Consider the following 23,167-nt stretch of genomic DNA (forward strand, 5'->3'; position numbering starts at 1 on the left):
AAATATTATATAACAGAAATCTATCAAATATGCAGCAAAAAATCTAATTAAAAAAAATAAAATAAAATAAAACGTTGATTTTTGGAGAGCTTCCCAGGCTGTGGACCTCTGGCGGGTGATGAAGGGAAACCTGCTGCTTCGGCTTTGCAGCTTCATCCTCTGAACAAACACTCCTCCCGCTTGCAGCAGAGCGTGTCCAGCAGCCAGACAGACGAGTGACACCGTCCTCGCACCGAAGCATGGATCCCAAACAGAGGTAGGACGCCTGCTCTCCTCACTCGTGATCTGTTTGACTTTTTAAAATGTTAAAACCGGATGTGTGTGAAGTGTCAGAGTTCATTCATGGAAAAGATTGTTGAAGATCCATCCGCAGACTGGATATAAAAGTGTTCGTAGCTTCTGAAAAATGGTTCCAATGCAGAAGTGTCTTAAGCTGCAATACCACCGAGTGCCAAAAGAGGTCAACTCCAAAAAGAATCCGGCTCCATAGACTCCCATTCAACTTCTCTCGTGAAATACATTGGCTGTTTGTTTGAACCACTGACAATCACCACCAGTATAATTTTTCTCCTATTTTAATTTACTACGAAGTACCGCTTCACGTTGCAGCTGCTTCAGTTTTGGGCGCTCGGATGAAGGAAACACTCGACACATTCGCTCGTCATATTCTGTCACAAAGAAGTGTCGACATCTTCCGTCAGATTTACGAGGTTCGAGTAACGGTGACGTCACATTTCCTGATTTTGGAACGACCCGATGCGTAAACTGTTTATAAAAGTGTTCATAGGTTCCAAACGACCAAACAAACCAAAAAAAGCATTCTGGGTAGAAGAATATGATGGAACCACAGACTGTATAAAAACATGTTCGTAGCTTCTGGGTCTGAAAAACGAGGTCGATGCAGAAGTGTCTTAAACTGCAATACCACCGAGTGCCACTAGAGGTCGGCTCCAAAAAGCCTCCGGCTTTATAGACTCCCATTCAACTTCTCTCATCAAATACAAAGTCAATAAAATGTCTCCATTATTTATCTCGGTGTTGTTAGCTAAAGTCACTCCTTCTTATTAGTTTTCTGGAGGTCCATCTGAAAATAATCCCTCATTCATTAGAAAATAAGATTCAAAAAGATCTGTTTTTGGGGGCGTGTCTGTTAAGACACTTCTACATCGGCCTCATTTTTCAGACCCAGAAGCTACGAACATGTTTTTATACAGTCTGTGGTTCCATCATATTCTTCTACCCAGAATGCGTTGCGCCTTTTTGGTTTGTTTGGTCGTCTGTCGTGCAGCGTACCTCTCACCTGTACAACATAAACTATAAAGCAAGAAAAGCAGGTGACAGTTTAGGCAGCGTGAGAAAAGTGGAGGGCAGGTCCACTTGATAGAAACCACAAACTCTCTACTGAAACCACAACACGGAGGGAGGGATTTTTTTCTGAGGAGAGGCGGGCGGACATACGGGCTGAGCCGGACCGAGGTGGTTTATGAGGCAGCAGAAGTTAAGGGATGTTGTGATAAGTCTGTTTACTGACAGGATCATTGTGCAGAGATCCTTCAGCTGCGGTGAGGACAGAAATAATTTAGTCTGAGTCAGTCAAGTCCATGTTGAGGTGTGAACTGAAGAACCTGCCGGTTGTGAAAGAAAACGGATCACCCGTGCGGACAGAATGGATCCTTCGGAGAGTCCTCAGAGCCAGCAGCGGTGAGCAGCACGAGCACCGACGATCTTAGTTCGTGAACACTTGAGTTTCTTAATGACCTCTGCAGCATCAGTCTGATTGTTTTATTCGAGAAAATGTTCAACAGTTTTAAGATGTCAGAGGAGGATATTTTGTTTTGAAACAGGAAGAAAAAGTTCCGATTAATGTCTCGTTAATTCAAATTAAGAACATCATGTAGAAATAAGGTCAGAAAAGTCTGAATTCTAGTCAAACGGACGTAAAAGTCATAAACCGCCTCGTCACATCGTTTAGGAGTTTTAATACTTGAAAAGATGAGCATCTTGAAAGGAACACTTTAAAGGATTTCATAAAAAAAATATCTAAATCAATCAATCATCAATCAATCAATCAATCAAATTTGATCTATTTAGCACTTTTCATACATTTTGGTCCGGTTCGAAATGCTCAACAGATGATTGACAGGTCAATAATCAGACAGACAGTTGTAGACCAGAAAAAATAAAATACATTTAAAAACAATTTGAAGACATAATTTCAAAAAGAAAAATTTTAAAAAATAAAATAAAATTTTAAAAAGACGCTTTGACAAGAGAAACAATATGTTAGAAGAAATAACAATAAGAGTAAGAAACCAAAATAGAAGAATAAAAATGAGGACAGTAAAATGTATTAAAAAGATCAAAGCTTTAATTCTAAAAAAAGTAATAACAAGTTAGAGTTGATAGGAGCTACAATAAAGAATTAGATAAGTAATAAAAAGGACAATCAAATAAAAATAAATAAATACAAATAAATTGTAAAAGTAAATATAATATAGTGAAAAGGTTTTCAATTTACATTCTAAAAACATGTTTTCTGGGATTCTGAGTGTTGGAAAAAAACAATTGCTATTTTATTCATTTATTCAGGCACAATATCGAGTGAAAGAGTGTGAACAGTCTGAAGCCTCCGACACCTGATGTTAATATTCAGTTCTTGTAAATGATGATCTGATCATCCCAACTAACTTTACAGGAAAACAAATCGTTTGGAGGATGTTTGAACACTTCTTCTTCTTCTTCTTCTTCTTCTTCTTCTTCTTCTTCTTCTTCTTCTTCTTCTTCTTCTTCTTCTTCTTCTTCTTCTTCTTCTGTGAACAGAAAGGCCAAGATAATGTTTGGCCTGAAAGTGAAGAAGAAGAAGAAGAAAGTCAACATTGATCTGGTCCTGGCAAATAAAGGAGCTGAGGGTAAGGCCTGCAAAACACACACACACACACACACACACACACACACACACACACACACACACACACACACACACACACACACACACACACACACACACACACACACACACACACACACAGGCTGAGACGAACCTTTGTTAAACATGGTTCTGCTTGATGTAGATCATCCGGCTGTCTGGTTTGACAATAAACGTCCTGTGAAATGATTTTAAGATGATTATTATGACAGGAAGTGGTTCAGGGATCCCCCCCCCCCACCCCACTCCTCCCCCTCCCCCGCTGGTCCACATCCAGCCGTGGGACAGGTCCACTTGTAGTCACTCTGTTGGTCTCATCGTATAGAGAGCGAGGTGGAGGGGACGGCTGAAGCATCTACGCTGCAGGACAAAGAAAAGACGGAGGATCAACCGGAAACCTCTGCAGCCAGAACCAGAACCAGAAACCTCCCCAACAACAAGAGGTGGGAGACATTGAATGTCCAGGTCGTGGACTCACAGCAGGTTGTAAAGTATTAAATGTGTCCTTTTAGTGGCAACTTAACAACAACAATAAATCAAGGGAAAGGAAAATGGTCCGTTAGGCAGCGGAACGTTTCAGAAGATGAATTTGACCATTTCAAGCAAACAAACCGACGGCGTTTGCTGCCTCAGTCATCCTGGTAACAAAAAAACAAAAAAAACATAAACCCTTCCTGGAGCCTTCAAAATAAAAGCATCAACAATTACTCAAATGAATCGAAGTAATGATATGAACAACATAGTCCACAAATGAATAGATATGGGTATTAGTATTAGTAAATACAATTATTCGCTCCGAGACTAAAACCAAAGGCTCCATCAGATTATCGATTGTTCCCAGTAAAGTGTCCTCATAAGTGGGATGCCACACGGCTCCGTGTTGGGTCCTCTTCTTTTCAGATGGATCAGACCGTTCCTGTTGCGCGTGAACGGTGCACAGTATCGCCATGTGCTTTGAGCACGGAGAAACTGAAACCTTCGTGAGGAAGTTCTCAAAGTTTCTTCGTTTCGTCCCCCCGTTTTTGCGAAGTGGTTCAGGTGGATGTTTCTGACAACCTGCGCACTAGAAATCAGTTAAACGTCTGAACTGCCCTCAAACTCCAGTTTTTACAACTTTGTTATTTGATGTTTTTATGTCTCTTTTAATTATGATAGATTTTTTTTTTTGATGAGTCTTCAGGTCCCTCCTGTTAAATAAAGATGTTACGACCTGTTTAAAAAACAATAAGGTTTACTGATAAGGACTGATAATGTTAGTGACGATACCGTGTGACACTGACGTCTTCAGTAAAACCTCCTCAGGTCCAAACTGAAAACTCTGGTCCAGGACAGCGAAGGGAAACCGCAGAGCTTCCAGGTAACACCAGAACGCAGCTTTAACCGTCGTCTGGACAGACTTCTTTTTGTTTGAAAGTGTCTTATTGCCGGTCCGTCTCGTAGATCGCCATCAACATCACGGAGGCACGGCAGCTGGTAGGAGAAAACATCGACCCCAACGTGGTCATCGAGATCGGGGACGAGAAGAAGCAGACGACGGTCAAAGAAGGAACCAACGCTCCCTTTTACAACGAGGTGAGGAGGAGAAGTCATAGGAAAAACAAACATTTGAATCTTCCGTCTCCGTGTTAATGTGTCTCCGTCCTCCTTTCTCTCCATCAGTATTTCGTGTTCGACTTCTTCGCCCACAGAGAACTCTTCTTTGACAAAGTCATCAAGCTGACGGTGAGCAAATCAGAAATGCTTTTCGGTCGTCGGTTGGAAGAATGAAACGCGAGCTGCTCCTCTTGTCTGTCTGTCCAGGTGATGCACTCCAAGATGCTGCGGAGTTTCTGCGTGGGATCCTTCAAGCTGGACGTGTGGACGGTGTACAAACAGCCAGGTATCTCGTGGTTGAAGTGGAGTGGAGCTTTCTCGGAGCTGCGCGGTGCGTTCGAGGTCACGTCTGCTGGTTTCCACTCATGGCTTCTACTCGAGAGGCTGACATTCAGTAATATTAAAAAAACAGAGGGCGACGCTTTAACGGCCGCATAACCCCCAATAACAATAATGACGTCAAAGCACGTGTGATACTGCGATTACACAACATATTACCGACTAAATAAAACATGTAAAATCTGAACGTGTTCATATTGTGGAGTGATTCACTCTCAAAATATTATACTTTTTGTGAGTGCGATTTCTGTTTCCATGGCAACACTTTGGGTGTGACTAAAAACTAAAAGAGACCTGACTTCACCAAATGGGTCATTTAATAGACCTATAACAAGTAGAAACTACATTATATTACATATTATATGAAATTCTATTCTAATTCTATATTCCCATTGAGAAGGCGGAGTGATATTTGTAATGATGAGTAGGGTGTGATGTCATGATGATTTGTTCCAAACGTTCAGTTGACCAATCAGCTCTCTGGGTTGAACCTACTCGTCTTATAACTGATGATAATCCCTAAATAAGATTGAAGAGGTGAACTGAGGTTGCATCGTCGTCTCCAGCAGACATTGATCCGGTCGACGTGGTTCTCCGAGGACGTTCTGCTCTCTCTCCTCCTGCAGCGTTCCTCTCGTTCGCCCTCCTGCCTCCAGACGCATCACCCGTCCGTCTGTCTGTCGATCTCTGCTCCCTACAGGTCACCAGTTCATCAATAAGTGGGCCATGCTCACCAATCCTGGCGACATCAGCACCGGGGTCAAAGGTTACGTCAAGTGTGACATCAGCGTCTCAGCGAAGGGGGACGCCATAAAGCCGGGACCGAAAGCGAGTGATACCGAGGAACAGATAGACAAGTGAGATCCTCTAAAACATGTTGAATAGTCTTCATGGGGAGCGACGTCCTCTTGTATGTCTTTATTATATTCTATTGCCTCCTCTAATTTCACTTTATAGTAACTTATATCTCCTTATACACAGATGACACACTGATATTTTTAGGTAAATAATATTTGACTTCTTGGAAGCGCATGGAAAAAAATAAAATTTGGTATATTCATGGTCCCCAGAGGCTTTCAACTGGCTGTGATGTGTTTCCTCTCCTGGTGGTTTCTTAGCATCGTGATGTATTCGTAACGTCCTATTTGTCCTCAGGAACCTGCTGGTTCCCGAGGGCTTCCCCTCCGAGCGACCGTGGGCTCGTTTCTGCGTGAAGGTGTACCGTGCCGAAGGCCTCCCCCGGAACAACTCCAGCATCATGGCCAACGTTACCAAAGCCTTCATCGGAGACAACACGGCGCTCATCGACCCGTATGTGGTCGTCAGCTTCTTCAAGCAAGTGGTGGGTTGGACGTTGTTTTAAAATAGATCGGAGAGAAACTGGGAATCTGTGGTTCCAGAGAGATTTGCGTGAAACTACCCTGAGGTGTTTAACAGCAATTATTGAAGTCGTGGTGGTTTTACTTATAAATTTTGGCAGTTAGATTCCAACAATTAGAGGCAGCTTCATAAATCGATGCAGGAGATAAACCAGGAGCCCCGGGGCAGAGACGTCAGAGGCCTGTCAATCAAACAGACACTGCTGCATCCTCCAGAGGAAACATGAACACAGACTGAATGAGTCCTGCTGGGTCCAGTCCTGCGTCCTCTTCAGACGATTGTGCGGTTAAGCGGGTGTTGTTGTCGTCATCATTAGTTGTCTACTCTCCTTGCGTCACCTCTCAGGGTCGCACATCCACCCAGAAGTCCACGGCCGACCCGGTGTGGAACGAGCAGATCGTCTTCACTGAGATGTTTCCCCCTTTGTGTCGGAGACTGAAGATCCAGGTCGGGAACCGCCTGCAGACCTCAGCACTATCTAGAGAGATGTTTAAGAAAAGTAGTCAGCAGTCTGCTGTCTCCACACAGGTCTGGGATGAGGGGAGCATGAGTGACGTCGCCATAGGAACCCACTACTTTGACCTGAGACGCATCTCCAACGAGCAGGACGGGGACAAAGGTAGGCAGACGTGGAGTTTCTGCAAATGTGACACAATCGTTCACTCGGCCCCAGGGATGAGCAGATTCGAATTTGTTGGTCAAAGGTCAAAGTTTGAGATCACTGTGACCTCATGTTCCCCTTCATCTGTACGTCTGTTCTTGTGACTCCAGACATACGAACTACAACTTGAGCGGTTAGCGGAGGCAAACAACCGCTAGTCGGTAATTCTGGTTCTTTCTGTCTCCAGGGTTTTTACCGACGTTCGGCCCTGCTTGGATCAACTTGTACGGCTCGGCCCAAAACTTCTCTTTGGGTGATGACACAGCGGAGCTGAACGAAGGCATTGGAGAGGGCGTGTCCTACAGGTCGATCTTTATTCAAAACGTTTCCATTAAAAGAAAAATGGATTGATGGATGAATAATGTAATAAACGAGCTGACTGATCGTGTGTGCTGTCAGGGGGCGGGTCTACCTGGAGCTCGCCGTGGAGATCCTGTCAGGAGGGACGGGCTCAGAGTCCAAACTCAGCCGGATGGTCAAACCTGTGAAAGACGCTAAAGCGGGAAAAGCTGGAGGGAAGGATGGGAAGACTCCTGCTGGAGGAGGAGGCGGAGGAGGAGGAGGAGCAGCAGCTGATGACGACAAAGGAAAAGCTGCAGCAGCAGAGGTCCTGCCGGTGGAAGCTCCTCCGGCGGTAAGAAGCGAGGAGGATGGTGTTGGGCGGCTGTGGAGGCGCGTCAGAATACCGAGAAATGAAGGAATGTTTCTGTGTGCAGCTGAACGCCGACCACATGCGGAGCTTCCTGCTGTTCGGCGTCGTGTTTGAAGCCACCATGATCGACAGGAAGATCGGAGACCGACCCATCAGCTTCGAGTTCTCACTGGGTGAGTCGACAAAACAACAAACGCCATCTGTAAAGAGCCCGTGAGGCTCCGTGTGTTTACGGCCTTCTTGTGGCCGGAGGGACGTAAAAACGCCTCCATCCTCTGCTCGTGTCTCCTCCCTCAGGTAACTATGGTAACGTCTTGGAGCCGACCGCCCAACCCCTCATCAGCGTCACCAGCCCCGGCATCGCTCGGAGGAGAAGAGCGCTGGACCTCCCGGACGCCGGCGATGTGTTTGGCTCCTCCTCCTCCCGCGGCTCCTCCCCCACTCGTGCCTCCTCCCTCCTCCTGCCCCGAGAGCCTCAGGAACCCGGCGGCAGCTGCAAGTCCAGCACAGCTCCGGAGAAGCCGCTCATCGTCGAGGGAAACAGGTGGAGTCGCTTTTGTTCATGAACTTTGTGATGTTAGTCAGTTCTGTACTCAAGTATAAATTTGTGATTTATAAAAAAAAAATTCTGATAACTTGAGTTACTTTTCAGGTAACAGTTTTTCCGCTAAAAACCATGTATCTCCAAAGTTGTTGATTTTGGAAAATGCCTTGTTTTTCCATGTTGAGTTCAATTCAATTTTACTTATATTGGGCCAAATTTATATAAAGTGAAGTCCTTACAACAGAACTTTACAGCGTTATACGGAGGAATTCAACAATTGCCACGTAAGGGAGCGGGTTAAAAATTCTCCAACAGAAGGAAAAAACTCTCTTTTAACAGGAAGAAACCTCTGTAAGAACCTGGCTCAGAGGTGGGCGGAGCATCTGTCTCTAGCGGTTGGAGAGGAGAGCAGAGAGAGAAAAGAACAGCATAAAGAATGTTCCCTGTGGAGCTGCGAGTAGCTGCTAGTCGATGTTAGACATCAAGTTTGATATTATTGAATCCTCATGATGTCGTTCATCTCCTGGTTTAATATGTGTATATTTCTGTGTGTGTGTGTGTGTGTGTGTGTGTGTGTGTGTGTGTGTGTGTGTGTGTGTGTGTGTGTGTGTGTGTGTGTGTGTGTGTGTGTGTGTGTGTGTTCAGGTACTACATGTATTTGCCCCTGGAGAAGCAGAAGCCGTGTGTTAATGTTCTGACTCACTGGGAGGACCGAACCTACCGACTGTACAACTCAAACATGCTGGAGAACATAGCTGTTCTGTTTGTACGCACGCACGCACACACACACACACACACACACACACACACACACACACACACACACACACACACACACACACACACACACACACACACACACACACACACACACACACACACACACACACACACACACACTGTATGATCCCATTTAGACCCAGAATAACATCATACATCGTCTGATCCTGCGAGTGTGTCTTTTTACTCCTGCCGGTTTAAACGATGAATAAAGCTCTCCGTGTCTCGTAGGAGGAAGGCGTGGCCGGCGCCGCCGAGCTCCACAGGAAGTCCGACCCGGCAGCCGAGCCCACGATCAAAACCGTCCTCTCAGACTTCTGCATGGACGCCAGGTACTGAAGCAGACGTTGTCCTGTGGTCGGTGAGCGAGATACTGACGGGTGTTTGAACTCCGTCTGTGTGCTGTCGTTGCTGCAGGAGTTTCATCACAGCTGCGGAGGCCAAGCTGAAGGCGGAGCTAAAGTCCACCTACCTGACACAGCTGGACAAGAAGCGCCTGACCATGTGTAAACAGGAGCTGGTGGGGGGAGTGCACGCACACACACACACACACACACACACACACACACACACACACACACACACACACACACACACACACACACACACACACACACATTTTGATTTGTTTTTTGTTTATTACCACAAGAATGTCCCTTATGCAAGCTGTTTAATCACATACAATCGCATACAACCACGTGTGTGTGTGTGTGTGTGTGTGTGTGTGTGTGTGTGTGTGTGTGTTGCAGGAGAGTATGATAGGAGAGGCCCAGTCGATGGGAGAGAGGAAGAGAAAAACTGGCGGTGTGAAAGAAATGCTGCAGGACGCAACAAAACTCACACACAGACTTCGCTTCCTCGTGGAGGAGGTACGACGAACACCTCAACAGTGTGTGTTTGTGTGTGTGTGCGTTATCTCTTTGTTTCACCTCGGTGCATCCTAAACTCTTCCTGGTCACACACTGCAGCCCCAGCACACGGTGCCGGACATGTTTGTGTGGTTGCTGAGCAACAACAAGCGCGTGGCGTACGCTCGGGTTCGAACCAGAGACCTGCTGTTCTCCGGCAGCCGGGAGGCCCGAGGGATCCACTGTGGCAAGATAATCACGCTGTTCCTGAAGGTACACACACACACACACACACACACACACACACACACACACACACACACACACACACACACACACACACACACACACACACACACACACACACACACACACACACACACACACACACACACACACACACACACACACACACACACACACACACGTCACTCTCTCTCACACACACAGCAGCAGTGTGTAGGACTTGGTGGCATCTGGTGGTGAGGTTGCAGATTACAGCTGGCTGAACACACCTTCTCTTCCCAAAACCACAGACTGTTCATCAATATGTTTCGTAGTCTCTGAAGTACCTTAGAGTGCAGTACCACTGATGGCCACTAGGGACTGGCTCCAATAGACTCCCACGGAAAAAGTATCAAGTTCTCTCCTGAAATACAAAGTCAGTAAATGTTTTCCACGAGTCATCGTGGTGTCGTTAGATAAACTCCCTAAATAAATAACTCCAGCATTCATTAGATATGACGACTCAGATATGTTTTGGGGGTCGGGGCTACATTGATTGACATGCCGTTTTTTCCAGTATAGGTGGGCGGGGCATAGTGTCGCGTGTTCCCAGTCAGGTCCACTTGGTCGTCCAAATATGGTCACTGCTGACTACAAAAAACAACAACAAGATAGCGATGGTTAAAATGTAAAAAAACCCAACAACCTGTGTGCGTGTGTGTGTGCGTCTGTGTGCGTTTGTGCGCAGCCTCCAGGGAAGCGCGTTGCTGGCTTGTCGGTCCAGGCGAAGCTCGATGTGTCCCTGTGGTTCGGAGCCTGTTCAGACTCCGCCCACATGCTGGACGACCTGCCTGCAGGATTCAGTCCGGCCTCGGGGGGCGCCAACGCCAGCTCCCCTCCCGCTCACCTGCTCTGCACAGGTGAGGAAGAGGAAGATGACATTCAGTTTAAGGAGGAAGAACAGGTCGGATCAGCGGAGAGTCGAGTTAATCGATCGAACTGCTTCTGTCTGCAGAGCAGCATCACTTCCTGCTCAGGTGTCACATGTACCAGGCTCGCGGTCTGATCGCTGCCGACACCTCCGGCCTGTCCGACCCCTTCGCTCGGGTCACCTACCTGTCACACAGCCAGACCACCAACGTAAGTATGTGTGTGTGTGTGTGTGTGTGTGTGTGTGTGTGTGTGTGTGTGTGTTGCTTTTAATGTCATCATTTTTATATTTGGATAAAATCTGAGAGGTGCAACGCAGCAAGTAACTTTTAACCAAAACGCAATTCCATAATTCCACATTTTTCTGCCACTGTTAAAAAAAAAAATCATCCGTTAATCCTCCTCCTCTGACCCGGTCCCGGTCCGGTCCGGTCTCGGAGGCAGCACCTGGAGCGGGTTAGTCCAGACCTCCCCTTCCACTCCAACATGTTCCAGCTCCTCCTGGAGGACCCCCAGACCAGATGAGATCTATGATCCCTGCGGTGTGTTCTGGTTCTGACCCGGGGTCTCCCACAGAAAACCTCCAATGGAAGGCGTCCAGGAGGATCCTGATCAGATGCTGAACCACCTCAACTGGGACTGAGACAGTCAGGAAGCAGGTCCAAAAGAAATGTTCGAGACAAAGTCTAAATCGGGTCCAGAACCAGACCAGAAACCAGTCTAAAACCAGGCCCAAACTAGTCCTAAACAAAGTCTGAAACCAGCTTTGAAACCAGAGCTGAAACTAGAGAAAGGTCCCAAAATTACACCCAGAACCACGCTAGAAAAAGGCCAGAAACCAGGTCCAAACCAAGTCTGGAACCAGGTCCAAAACAAGAGTCCTGACCTCAGCATCATGGAGTCTGTCTGGGCTCAGAAACCGGTCCAACACCGTCCATTCCCGCTACCCCGAGGCGTCCTCAAGACCAGATGAGATCTAAAAATACCCGCGGTGAGTTCTGGTTCTGACCCGGGGGCGTCTCCTACCAGCTGGACTCTTCTCATTCCGTGTACCTGCGATCTCGTTCTGTCAGTCGCGGCACCAAAGCTCACGACCGCCAGTTGAGGGTACCGAGCGGAGACGGAGCGGCTCGCCTCCTCACCGCCGTCGGGGGTCCGTCTGAATGAAGTGTTGATGCGCTGCTGTCTTTTCGTGTGTGTTTGTCAGATCATCAGTCAGACTCTCAGTCCCACCTGGAATCAGTGTCTGCCGATGAGCCGGCTGCTGCTGAGCGGAGACCTGCAGCACATCCGGGAGGAGCCGCCGCGCGTCCTCGTCGAGGTGTACGACGACGACGCCCTGGTAACGCTCCGTCCGGACACGTCGCCGCTTCACACCTGTTGCTGCAGATGGTGACGGCTTTTTCTTTTTCTTTTTCTTTTTCTTTTTCTTTTTCTTTTTCTTTTTCTTTTTCTTTTTCTTTTTCTTTCTCTCTCTCTCTCTCCCTCTCTCTCTGAACCGCCCCTGCAGGGAAAGGCTGAGTATCTGGGAGCCACGGTGGCGGTGCCTGAAGTCCGCCTGACCTCTGACCCCTACACTCCTCCGACTCTGCAGTACAGCCCTCTGCACTGCGGCAGCCAGGAGGGAGGAGAACTGCTGGCCGCCTTCGAGCTGCTGCAGGTCGGTCGGCCGGTCGGTCGTGAAGCCCGTCAGATTAAAGCGGGGTTTGAGGTGCTGATAAGTGTCTCGTGTCTGCAGATCCCGGAGTCGGGAGAGCAGCGTCTGCCCGAGTTAGAGGAGCAGGAAGGAGGCGTCTACTCAGTTCCTGCCAACATCCGGCCGGTTCTCAGCACCTACAGGCTCGAGGTTCGGCTGCTCGAGTGTGTGTGAGAATTAGTCATCAATCACACTGGCACACTTCTGACACTGTAGTGTGTGTGTGTGTGTGTGTGTGTGTGTGTGTGTGTGTGTGTGTGTGTGTGTGTGTGTGTGTGTGTGTGTCTGTGTGTCTGTCTCTCCTCCAGGTGTTATTCTGGGGTCTGAGGGAGCTGAAGAAGGTTCAGTTCCTGTCGGTTGATCGGCCTCAGGTGCAAACACACAAACTGTCAGACACACCGTCTCAGAGAGCAACTCTGATGAGAGTACACCTGTCTGTACACCTGTTTGCACCTGTTTACACACCTGTATACACCTGTTTGAACCTGTTTGAACCTGTTTGAACATCTGCTTCAACCGGTTTACGCCTGATTCTGTGTGTGCAGTCTGACCGCGGCAGTAAAACACAGTAGAAACTCACTGTCCCCCTGATGCGTCCTCATGTGTCCTGGATCGGTTCCCTCTCTGTCCGCAGGTCTTCATAGAGTGTGCGGGTAAAACGTTGCGTTCCTCCGTGATTCAGAAGTACAAGTCCAACCCCAACTTCAGCACGCTGGTCGACACCATCGAGCTGGTGAGACCAACACTTCCCTAGCATGTGAACAAAGGTAGTAAGAGCTGATGAGGAGGGGTTAGTTCGAGCCGCGGGGTAATGTACGGATGTGGCGTTCGGGTGTCCACGTGCTTTGCGGTTATGCAGCGTCCTCTGACTGAAGCTTCGATGCGTTTATCGTTGTCCTGTCGCTGTGCTGCAGGAGTTACCGGAGAACGAACACCTCCATCCTCCTCTCAGCATCACTGTGGTCGACTGGCGGGCGTTCGGTCGCAGCACGCTGGTGGGAAACCACATCATCAACAACCTGAAGGCCTTCAAGTACCTCCCACCTCCACCGCCGCCGCCTCGCACGCACACACACAAACCAGCCGAGGTCACACACACACCTGCGCCAGATCCGACACCAGAGCCACACAGCGCTGAGGGTAACCTGTGTGTGTGTGTGTGTGTGTGTGTGGGGAAGAAAAATGATCACAAATAAAAAATTAAAAAAAAAACATCTATAAAGGGGCACAAAAGCACTGAAAAATTACCATAAATTGGCAAAAAACTAAAACAAATTGTTGCATTTTTTTCAAGCGGCAACCTTCAATGAAAAACATGCAGTTCCTCAAATGTCCACTAGAGGCTCCAGCAGAGAGGCTGTGGAGACACAGACCTCCATGTTAAAACTTTACAGCAGAAATAAACATGTTTACAGCAGAAATAAATATCTTTACAGCAGAAATAAAAATGTTTACAGCAGAAATAAATATATTTACAGCAGAAATAAAAATGTTTATAGTAGAAATAAACATGTTTACAGCCTGGCACAACAAACTGTTTCGGTCCTTGTAGCTAACTTTCCCGTTCACGACAACCGTATGAACTTTTATAGAATTCACTTTTTAAATAGTATTAAAGTTATGCAGAATTAAGGGGCGGGGCTGCTTTGAGTGACAGGTGGGTGCCGTCACATTTGATCTTCATCAAACTCTGATGTGCTGATGTGGCTGGAAGCTCGCGGGTCCTTTCACTGCCACTTTTGATCGAGGACTTACAGCATGTCCGTCGTCCCGCAGGACCGTCGCAGGACGCTGGAGAGACCAGTTCAAATGTCGTAGCCCACCAGGATTTCCTAATCACCGTCGAGAAAGAAGTCCCGCCTCCAGCCCCGCCCGTTCTTCACCAAAAGTTCGGGAAGAAGAGGGTAAGGTTTCTGCAGCAACGTGTTTTTGTGGCTCACTCACACACATCTAGCCACACACTCCTCACGTGTGCACCACGTTTTACACCCAGGACGACAGAACGAAGAGCACGCGAAGTCGCTCGACCAAGAGGAGGAGGCGGACCATCGCCGACGAGTCGGCCGAGAGCGTCATCGACTGGTGGTCCAAATACTACGCGTCTGTGGAGAAACAGGTGGCTCTGATGGTTCGCCGTCATCTCAACAAGGAAAACACGTGTTTTTAAAGATGTAAAGTGTAAACTGTGTGTGTTTCAGGCCAAACAGAAGGACGTCCCTCCGTTACCACAGGTCTTTCAGAAAGGTAAGAGTCGAAGGTCATTGTCGGTTACAGACGAGCAAGGTGGTAGAGACCAAAAACAGAGCTAAAAGAAAGTAAATGGACTTAAAACAACTCCAAATTCATTCCGATGTTCAACTGCTAAACGTGTAAATAGGAAACTAACTGGTTACGCGTATCAGCTTTAAAGTTGACCGTATGTCAGCGAGGCAGAATATCCGTTACTGCGGGTTTTAAAATGTTGCGTAAACCAAAAGCAACAAACAAACCTACACACAAAGTGGTTTTTTTTGTTGTTGTTTTTTTTTCACTTCTCACACCTCATGTCAGTGAGGAAACCGTTCTAAAACATCTTTAAAGTGCACCTCTGTCTCACCGCCAATCGGCGGTGAGTTCAGGAACCGTAAATGTACCTCTGGGACACATTTTGTGAGCGACCTGGTCGTAGGGAGGGTTGTCGCCCCGTCTTCTGCCCTCTGACCCACACACACACTGTTGTGCGTTGCAGCTTTGCCGTACCAGAGCTTGCTCAGCGATGGAATAGACTCTTTGGGTAAGGATCAAAACACGCAGGGTCACGCTAAGCCTCTGTTACACTCAGGAAATGTTCTTCCTGGTAACCCTGGGAACGTATCGGCTGCGGTGGTCCGACCCTGCAGACCAACTGTAGGGACCTGTGATTATGATGTTGCACTGTTCACGTACTGGGTCGGGTCCTGGCGCTGCATGATCTGCATGGCATTTTGGTAAATATCAGAGATAATATACGCAAAGGTTTACGACAAACTGCTAAAAGACAGACAAGACAGCTCTGAATGGAAACAAACGATCGTACCTGCTGTGAAACGTTTGCCGGAGTTTGTTTCCTGCTTGCTAAAATAACGGTTCCACCTGGCTGTAAATACATTCCTGCGCTTCCTGCTGATCGTATGTCGTGTTTGTTCCGTCAGTCAGCGGCCACTCGGACGGAGACAAGAAGAAGAAGCAGAAAGGAAAGGCAACCCTGGAGCCCACCGTTGCTCTACGCACTAAACTAGCCACACTTCAGGTACTTCACGGTTCGATTTCTATGGGAATAGCTTTGGAGGCTATTTTGAAAGATTTAAATCCAAACAGCGTTTGTCAAAGTATCACAGATGTGTTTAAAATGTTTGTAAAAATTACTCATAAAAGGCAGAACTCCTGAATTTTACAAACTTGTACTTAGACTTCAACTTAACTTTTTAGACACGTGTTGCTGCCATCAAAATAAGCATTTATTTGACATAAAGCAATAACATCTGATATGTTGTCTTTGGTTTATTTTAAATTGAATGAGTTTACGTGATTTCATCACATTCAGTTTTTTCATTTACATTTTACACAGCGTCTCAACTCTTTTGGGGAATCCGGGTTGTAGTTTTGGAACAAATCTGGTGGTTTAGTAGAGTGTTGGACTCTCCCGCTTTGAACTGCACCGCGTTTGTCTGCAGCTGTACAACAAGGAGCTGGAGGCAGAGTTCGGGCCGTTTGACGACTGGGTGAACACGTACGAGCTGTTCAGAGGAAAAGCCAACGAGGAGGAAGGAGCGAGCGAGGAGAGGTTCGTCGGAAAGTTTAAGGTGAGACAGCTGCGCAGGTTGAACGTCCCCCGTGTCTCTGAAACAGATCTTCACGCATCTCCTCGTGTGCTGCTCCCTCAGGGCAAATTCTGCCTCTACAAACTGACTGAGGACGAGGCGGAGGACTGGGACGAAGTCGCGGACACCGGGAGCCTCAGAGTCAGTAGAGGAATCCCCCCAAACGGGCCGACCCAAGTCCTCATCCGGGTTTACATCGTCTCTGTGAGTCCCGCTCTGTTCCGAGCCTCCTTTCTAAATTACTGTCTCAGACGTTGCTGAATGAACTCCCCCTCCCCTCGCCAGGCATCCAACCTGCACCCGGCCGACCCGGACGGGAAGGCGGACCCTTACATTGTCCTCCGACTTGGCAAAAACGAAATCAAAGACAGAGACAACTACATTCCTAAACAGCTGAACCCTGTTTTTGGAAGGTAAATGAACGGACCGAGCTCGAGTCGAACCCGTCCCAGTGGTTTCATGTTTCCCGAAGCTCGCTCTCCTCCTTTTTCAGATCGTTCGAGATGCAGGCGAGGTTTCCTCAGGAGTCCCTGCTGTCGGTGGTCATCTACGACTACGACCTGGTGGGAGGGGACGACCTGATTGGCGAGACTCGCGTCGACCTGGAGAACCGCTTCTTCAGCCGACACAGAGCCACCTGCGGACTGCCCAGCGAGTACAGTCTGTAAGTCCAGGCGTCCGACCTCGTCGCCGCACTCTTACTGGGTGGAGAGTTGAAGGAATGACGTGCTGTCTGTCCGTCCGTCCGTCTGTCTGTCTGTCAGTGAGGGTTACAACGCCTGGAGAGACTGCCTGAAGCCGTCAGAGCTGCTGTCCAAGATGTGCAGAGAGAACGGTGTGGACGGTCCTCACTTCAACCCGGGACGCATCGTCGTGGCCGGCAAAGTCTTCGCTGGCAAGACGCTGTTCATGCATGAAGGTAGAGACACGTGGAAATCATCCGTTTCACCGGTTCGCCTGCAGCTTGTCGACATGTGGCAAATGGATGTGTTTACGTCTCAGGCGAGCCGGTGGAGTCCTACGAGCACTTGTCCCTGAAGATCCTGCACCGCTGGGCCGAGATCCCGGCGGTCGGCTGCAAACTGGTACCTGAACACATCGAGACCAGGACCCTGTTCAACAAGGCTCGGCCTGGAATGGACCAGGTATTTTCTTTACATGACCTCACTCCAGGTCTGATCTAATTCGTATCCTGGTCAATCCGTCTTCATAACTAAAGGTTTGTTGGCAGCCAACAAAGATCCAACTGACTGGAATAGTCCAGTCTGTTGGTCGGTACCAACACCAACGATCAAAACATAAACATTCAGGCAGCAAATGCCAAAATGAAGTTGTATAAGACATGTTACTGTGTGTGTGTGTGTGTGTGTGTGTGTGTGTGTGTGTGTGTGTGTGTGTGTGTGTGTGTGTGTGTGTGTGTGTGTGTGTGTGTGTGTGTGTGTGTGTGTGTGTGTGTGTAGGGACAGGTCCAGATGTGGGTGGACATCTTTCCCATGGACCTGCCACATCCAGGACCTTCAGTGGACATCTCACCTCGAAAACCAAAAGGGTGAGTGAGTGTCTCTCGGCAGCAGCTGGAGACCCGAGAAAAAGTTTTGTTTTTGAAAAGGACCAACTGACACTCAGGTGTGTGTGTGTGTGTGTGTGTGTGTGTGTGTGTGTGTGTGTGTGTGTGTGTGTGTGTGTGTGTGTGTGTGTGTGTGTGTGTGTGTGTGTTCCTGTTCGTGTTCGTGTTCAGGTACGAGCTGCGGATCATCATCTGGAACACGGAGGATGTGATTCTGGAGGACAGCAACTTCCTGACCGGTCAACAGTCCAGTGATATCTACATTAAGGGGTGATTCAAAATTAAAAGCCTCCCTTCTGTTCAGACTGCAGACATTTAGTCCAAATCAGTTTGCTTTTTAGTTTTTTTTAATTAGGATGAAGTTCATAAATCAGAGGCTACAAATTAATGAGATTTTGTTATAATCTGTTCCATATCTGGGACTTTTAGTCAGTCATTAGATGGATTGTTTCTCTATAAGGTGACCTTTAACCTTTTGGATATGAAATGTCCTGCCTCGTCATTCGATCCTATTAGATATTTGTTTGAAATTTTGTCACAACTAATGTATGAATCTTTGAGATATGATGTTGGTAAGAATGGGTTGAATTGGTGACCTTTGACCCTCAAATTCTAATCAGTTCAAATCTGGGACCAAGTGAAGGTTTAGGCCAAGTTTGAAGAAATTCCATTGAGGTGTTTATTTTGAGGTATGGAGACGGGTTTTTTTAAGTATAGAGACGGTTTTTTGAGGTATAGAGACGGGTTTTTTTTTGGTATGGAGGCGTTTTTTGAGGTATAGAGGCGTTTTTTTTAGGTATAGAAACGTTTTTTTGAGGTATGGAGGCGTTTTTTTGAGGTATGGAGACGTTTTTTTGAGGTATAGAAACGTTTTTTCAAGGTATGGAGGCGCTTTTTTGAGATATGGAGGTGTTTCTTTTTAGGTATGGAGATGTTCTTTTTAGGTATGGAGGCGTTTTTTTGAGGTAAGAAGACGTTTCTTTAGGTATGGAGGCGTTTTTTGAGGTATGGAAATGTTTTTTTTAGGTATGCAGGCGTTTTCTGAGGTATGGAGACGTTTTTTTGAGGTATAGAAACGTTTTTTTTGAGGGATGAAGATGTTTTTTTGAGGTATGGAGGCGTTTTTTTGAGGTATAGAGACGTTTCTTTAGGTATGGAGGCGTTTTTTGAGGTATGGAGACGTTTGCTTTAGGTATGGAGGCGTTTTTTTTTTTTGAGGTATGGAGACGTTTTTTTTAGGTATGGAGGCGTTTTTTGAGGTATGGAGGCGTTTTTTTTTGAGGTGAGGTAGAGCGTTTTTTGAGGTATGGAGACGTTTTTTTGAGGTATGGAGGCGTTTTTTTGAGGTATGGAGGCGTTTTTTTGAGGTATGGAGGTGTTTTTTTGAGGTATGGAGACGTTTTTTTAGGTATGGAGGCGTTTTTTTTTTAGGTATAGAGACGTTTTTTTTATGGGTATGGAGGCGTTTTTTGAGGTATGGAGACGTTTTTTTGAGGTATAGAAATGGTTTTTTTTAGGTATGGAGACTTTTTTGAGGTATGGAGGCGTTTTTTGAGGTGTTTTTTTGAGGTATAGAGACGTTTCTTTAGGTATGGAGGCGTTTTTTGAGGTATGGAGACGTTTTTTTTAGGTATGCAGGTGTTTTTTGAGGTATGGAGAGGTTTTTTTTAGGTTTGAGGTTTGGATGGAGACGTTTTTTTGAGGTATAGAGACGTTTTTTTAGGTATGGAGACTTTTTTTGAGGTATGGAGGCGTTTTTTTGAGGTATGGAGGCGTTTTTTTTTAGGTATGGAGACATTTTTTTGAGGTATAGAAACGTTTTTTTTAAGGTATGGAGACGTTTTTTGAGGTATGGAGGCGTTTTTTGAGGTATAGAGACGTTTTTTTTTTAGGTATGGAGGCTTTTTTTGAGGTATGGAGATGTTTCTTTAGGTATGGAGGCGTTTTTTGAGGACGTTTTTTAGGTATGGAGGCGTTTTTTGAGGTATGGAGGCGGGTTTTTTTTAGGTATGGAGACGTTTTTTTGGAGGTATGGAGACGTTTTTTTGAGGTATGGAGGCGTTTTTTGAGGTTTTTTTAGGTATGGAGACGTTTTTTGAGGTATGGAGGCGTTTTTTTGAGGTATGGAGATGTTTTTTTGAGGTATGGAGGCGTTTTTTGAGGTATGGAGGCGTTTTTTTGAGGTATAGAGACGTTTCTTTAGGTATGGAGGCGTTTTTTGAGGTATGGAGACGTTTTGTTTAGGTATGGAGACGTTTTTTTAGGTATGGAGGTGTTTTTTGAGGTATGGAGACGTTTTTTAGGTATGGAGGCGTTTTTTTTGAGGTATGGAGACGGTTTTTTTTTAGGTATAGAGACGTTTTTTGAGGTATGGAGGCGTTTTTTTGAGGTATGGAGTTTTTTTGAGGTATTTTTTTTTAGGTATGGAGACGTTTTTTAGGTATTTTTTTGAGGTATAGAAACGGTTTTTTTAAGGTATGGAGACGTTTTTTGAGGTATGGAGGCGTTTTTTGAGGTATAGAGACGGGTTTTTTTTAGGTATGCAGGCGTTTTTTGAGGTATGGAGACATTTTTTTTTTTTATAGGTATGCAGGCGTTTTTTGAGGTATGGAGACGTTTTTTGAGGTATAGAAACAGGTTTTTTTAAGGTATGGAGACGTTTTTTGAGGTATGGAGGCGTTTTTTGAGGTATAGAGACGTTTTTTTTTAGGTATGGAGGCTTTTTTTCAGGTATGGAGACGTTTTTTTAGGTATGGAGGCGTTTTTTGAGGTATGGAGACGTTTTTTTTTTTAGGTATGCAGGCGTTTTTTGAGGTATGGAGACGTTTTTTTTTTTAGGTATGCAGGCGTTTTTTGAGGTATTTTTTTTAGGTATAGAGACGGTTTTTTTTAGGTATGGAGACTTTTTTTGAGGTATGGAGGCGTTTTTTTTTAGGTATGCAGGTGTTTTTTGAGGTATGGAGACGTTTTTTTTTAGGTATGCAGGCGTTTTTTGAGGTATGGAGGCGTTTTTTGAGGTATGGAGACGTTTTTTGAGGTATGGAGGCGTTTTTTTGAGGTATGGAGACATTTTTTTGAGGTATGGAGACGTTTTTTTTTTTTTGAGGTATGGAGACGTTTTTTGAGGTATTTTTTTGAGGTATGGAGACGTTTTTTTTTTTAGGTATGGAGGCTTTTTTTGAGGTATGGAGACGTTTCTTTAGGTATGGAGGCGTTTTTTGAGGTATGGAGACGTTTTTTTAGGTATGGAGGCGTTTTTTGAGGTACGTTTTTTTTTTAGGTATGCAGGCGTTTTTTGAGGTATGGAGACGTTTTTTTGAGGTATAGAAACAGGTTTTTTTAGGTATGGAGACGTTTTTTGAGGTATGGAGGCGGGTTTTTTTAGGTATGGAGACGGTTTTTTTGAGGTATGGAGATGTTTTTTTGAGGTATGGAGGCGTTTTTTGAGGTATGGAGGCGTTTTTTGAGGTATGGAGGCGTTTTTTTGAGGTATAGAGACTTTTTTTGAGGTATGGAGGCGTTTTTTGAAGTATGGAGGCGTTTCTTTGAGGTATGGAGACGTTTTTTGAGGTATGGAGATGTTTTTTTGAGGTATGGAGGCGTTTTTTTGAGGTATGGAGACGTTTTTTGAGGTATGGAGAAGTTTTTTTGAGGTATCGCTTTCACGAGAACAGGATGGAGGAACAACATGTGTGTGTGGCTGTAAAACACGACTCTTTCTGCAGCTGGCTGAAAGGTTTGGAGGACGACCGGCAGGAGACCGACGTGCACTACAACTCTCTGACCGGAGAAGGAAACTTCAACTGGCGCTTCGTGTTCCCCTTCAGCTACCTGCCCGCCGAGAAGGTACCGACCGACAGGCCGGGTCCGACCGGACCAGATAAACCTGATCTGTAATCCCCAGGAGGAAAGCGGTGAAACAGTAAACCTCCTCTCCCCACCTCCCCCTGCAGGTGGTGGTGGTGAGGAAGAGGGAGAGTATTTTCTCTCTGGATAAAACGGAGCAGAAGCTTCCCGCCATCCTCATCCTGCAGGTCTGGGACTTTGAGACTCTGTCGTCAGACGACTTCCTGGGTGAGTGAACGAATGGCACTCCTGTTTCTGTCCGTCTGACTCTGTGTGTGTGTGTGTGTGTGTGTGTGTGTTGTGCATGTGTGTGTGTGTGTGTTTGTTTGTATGTGTGTGTGTGTGTTGTGCATGTGTGTGCGCACGCTGTGTTTGTTTTGTGTGTGTGTTAAGGTTAATGTGTGTGTGTGTTTGTGTGTGTGTTAATGTGTGTGTGTGTGTGTGTTTGGTGGTTAATGTGTGTGTGTGTGTGTGTGTGTGTGTGTGTGTGTGTGTGTGTGTTTGTTTGTATGTGTGTGTGTGTTGTTATGGTGCGCGCGCGCTGTGTTTGTTTGTGTGTGTGTGTGTGTGTGTGTTTGTGTGTGTCTTATGGTTAATGTGTGTGTGTGTGTGTGTGTGTGTGTGTGTGTGTGTGTGTGTGTGTGTGTGTGTGTGTGTGTGTGTGTGTGTGTGTGTGTGTGCAGGCACACTGGAGTTGGACCTCCACGGATTTCCTCGTGGAGCAAAAACCTCCAAGTCCTGTAAGGCGGACATGTTGACGGACGTGACGGAGAGAATCTCCATCTTCCAACAGAAGCGAGCGCGAGGCTGGTGGCCCTTCTGCAAGTCTGCAGAGCTGACGGTACGCACGCACGCACACACACACACACTGTACACAACAGCATAAACAACAACGTGAGGCACCGATGGACACTCGTGCTTTAATGCTGCAGGGGAAAGTGGAGGCAGAGTTCCATCTTGTGAGCGTCGAGGAGGCCGAGAAAAACCCCGTTGGCCGAGCGCGAAAGGAGCCGGAGCCGCTGCCCAAACCCAAGTAAGAGTTCGACTTCAGGGAGCTCACCGACGTGAAAAGAACAGTCGTTGTTTGTTTGTGTTGTCGTACCGCGTAAACAAACACGGCGTTTTTGTCCGCCAGCCGCCCGGACACGTCCTTCTCCTGGTTCATCAACCCCTTCAAGTGTTTCTTCCACCTCGTGTGGAAAAGCTACAAGAAGTACATCATCATCGCCCTCCTGCTGCTCATCACCTTCCTCTTCCTCGCTCTGCTCTTCTACACACTGCCGGGGGCCATCTCCAATAAGATCGTCAACGGCAATGGATGACACACACACACACACACAC

General features: G+C 46.6%; 1 protein-coding gene across 5 annotated transcripts; it reads left to right on the top strand.

Moving 5' to 3' along the window:
• The first annotated feature begins 235 nt into the window (after positions 1 to 235).
• Positions 236 to 23,161, top strand: fer1l6 (fer-1 like family member 6). 5 transcript variants are annotated; one of them, XM_069720466.1, is made up of 46 exons: positions 1,509 to 1,701; positions 2,821 to 2,909; positions 3,252 to 3,369; positions 4,229 to 4,283; positions 4,367 to 4,498; positions 4,586 to 4,648; positions 4,727 to 4,805; positions 5,559 to 5,715; positions 6,014 to 6,200; positions 6,584 to 6,685; positions 6,767 to 6,857; positions 7,087 to 7,204; positions 7,299 to 7,533; positions 7,616 to 7,724; positions 7,849 to 8,095; positions 8,741 to 8,861; positions 9,107 to 9,207; positions 9,293 to 9,395; positions 9,625 to 9,744; positions 9,844 to 9,996; positions 10,697 to 10,868; positions 10,964 to 11,088; positions 12,086 to 12,220; positions 12,389 to 12,538; positions 12,617 to 12,724; positions 12,883 to 12,945; positions 13,209 to 13,307; positions 13,489 to 13,714; positions 14,351 to 14,478; positions 14,568 to 14,690; positions 14,773 to 14,818; positions 15,303 to 15,347; positions 15,745 to 15,842; positions 16,267 to 16,395; positions 16,477 to 16,617; positions 16,699 to 16,826; positions 16,907 to 17,077; positions 17,178 to 17,332; positions 17,416 to 17,558; positions 17,874 to 17,962; positions 18,152 to 18,250; positions 21,706 to 21,826; positions 21,934 to 22,054; positions 22,510 to 22,667; positions 22,759 to 22,859; positions 22,962 to 23,161. In XM_069720466.1, exons 1-46 carry the CDS (start codon positions 1,667 to 1,669, stop codon positions 23,146 to 23,148), a joined length of 5,676 nt encoding a protein of 1,891 aa, XP_069576567.1. In that variant the 5' UTR covers positions 1,509 to 1,666; the 3' UTR covers positions 23,149 to 23,161. The 5 variants fall into 5 exon arrangements, with proteins under 5 accessions (XP_069576565.1, XP_069576567.1, XP_069576563.1 ...); XM_069720464.1 differs by lacking the exon at positions 1,509 to 1,701 and adding an exon at positions 236 to 256 and having other exon boundaries at positions 12,389 to 12,724; XM_069720462.1 differs by having other exon boundaries at positions 12,389 to 12,724.
• The last annotated feature ends 6 nt before the right edge of the window (positions 23,162 to 23,167 follow it).

This window comes from Brachyistius frenatus, unplaced genomic scaffold (assembly GCF_029030835.1).
Source record: "Brachyistius frenatus isolate BFR_SWC_R1_liver_20210118 unplaced genomic scaffold, ASM2903083v1 Contig_241, whole genome shotgun sequence".
NCBI lineage: Eukaryota > Metazoa > Chordata > Actinopteri > Embiotocidae > Brachyistius > Brachyistius frenatus.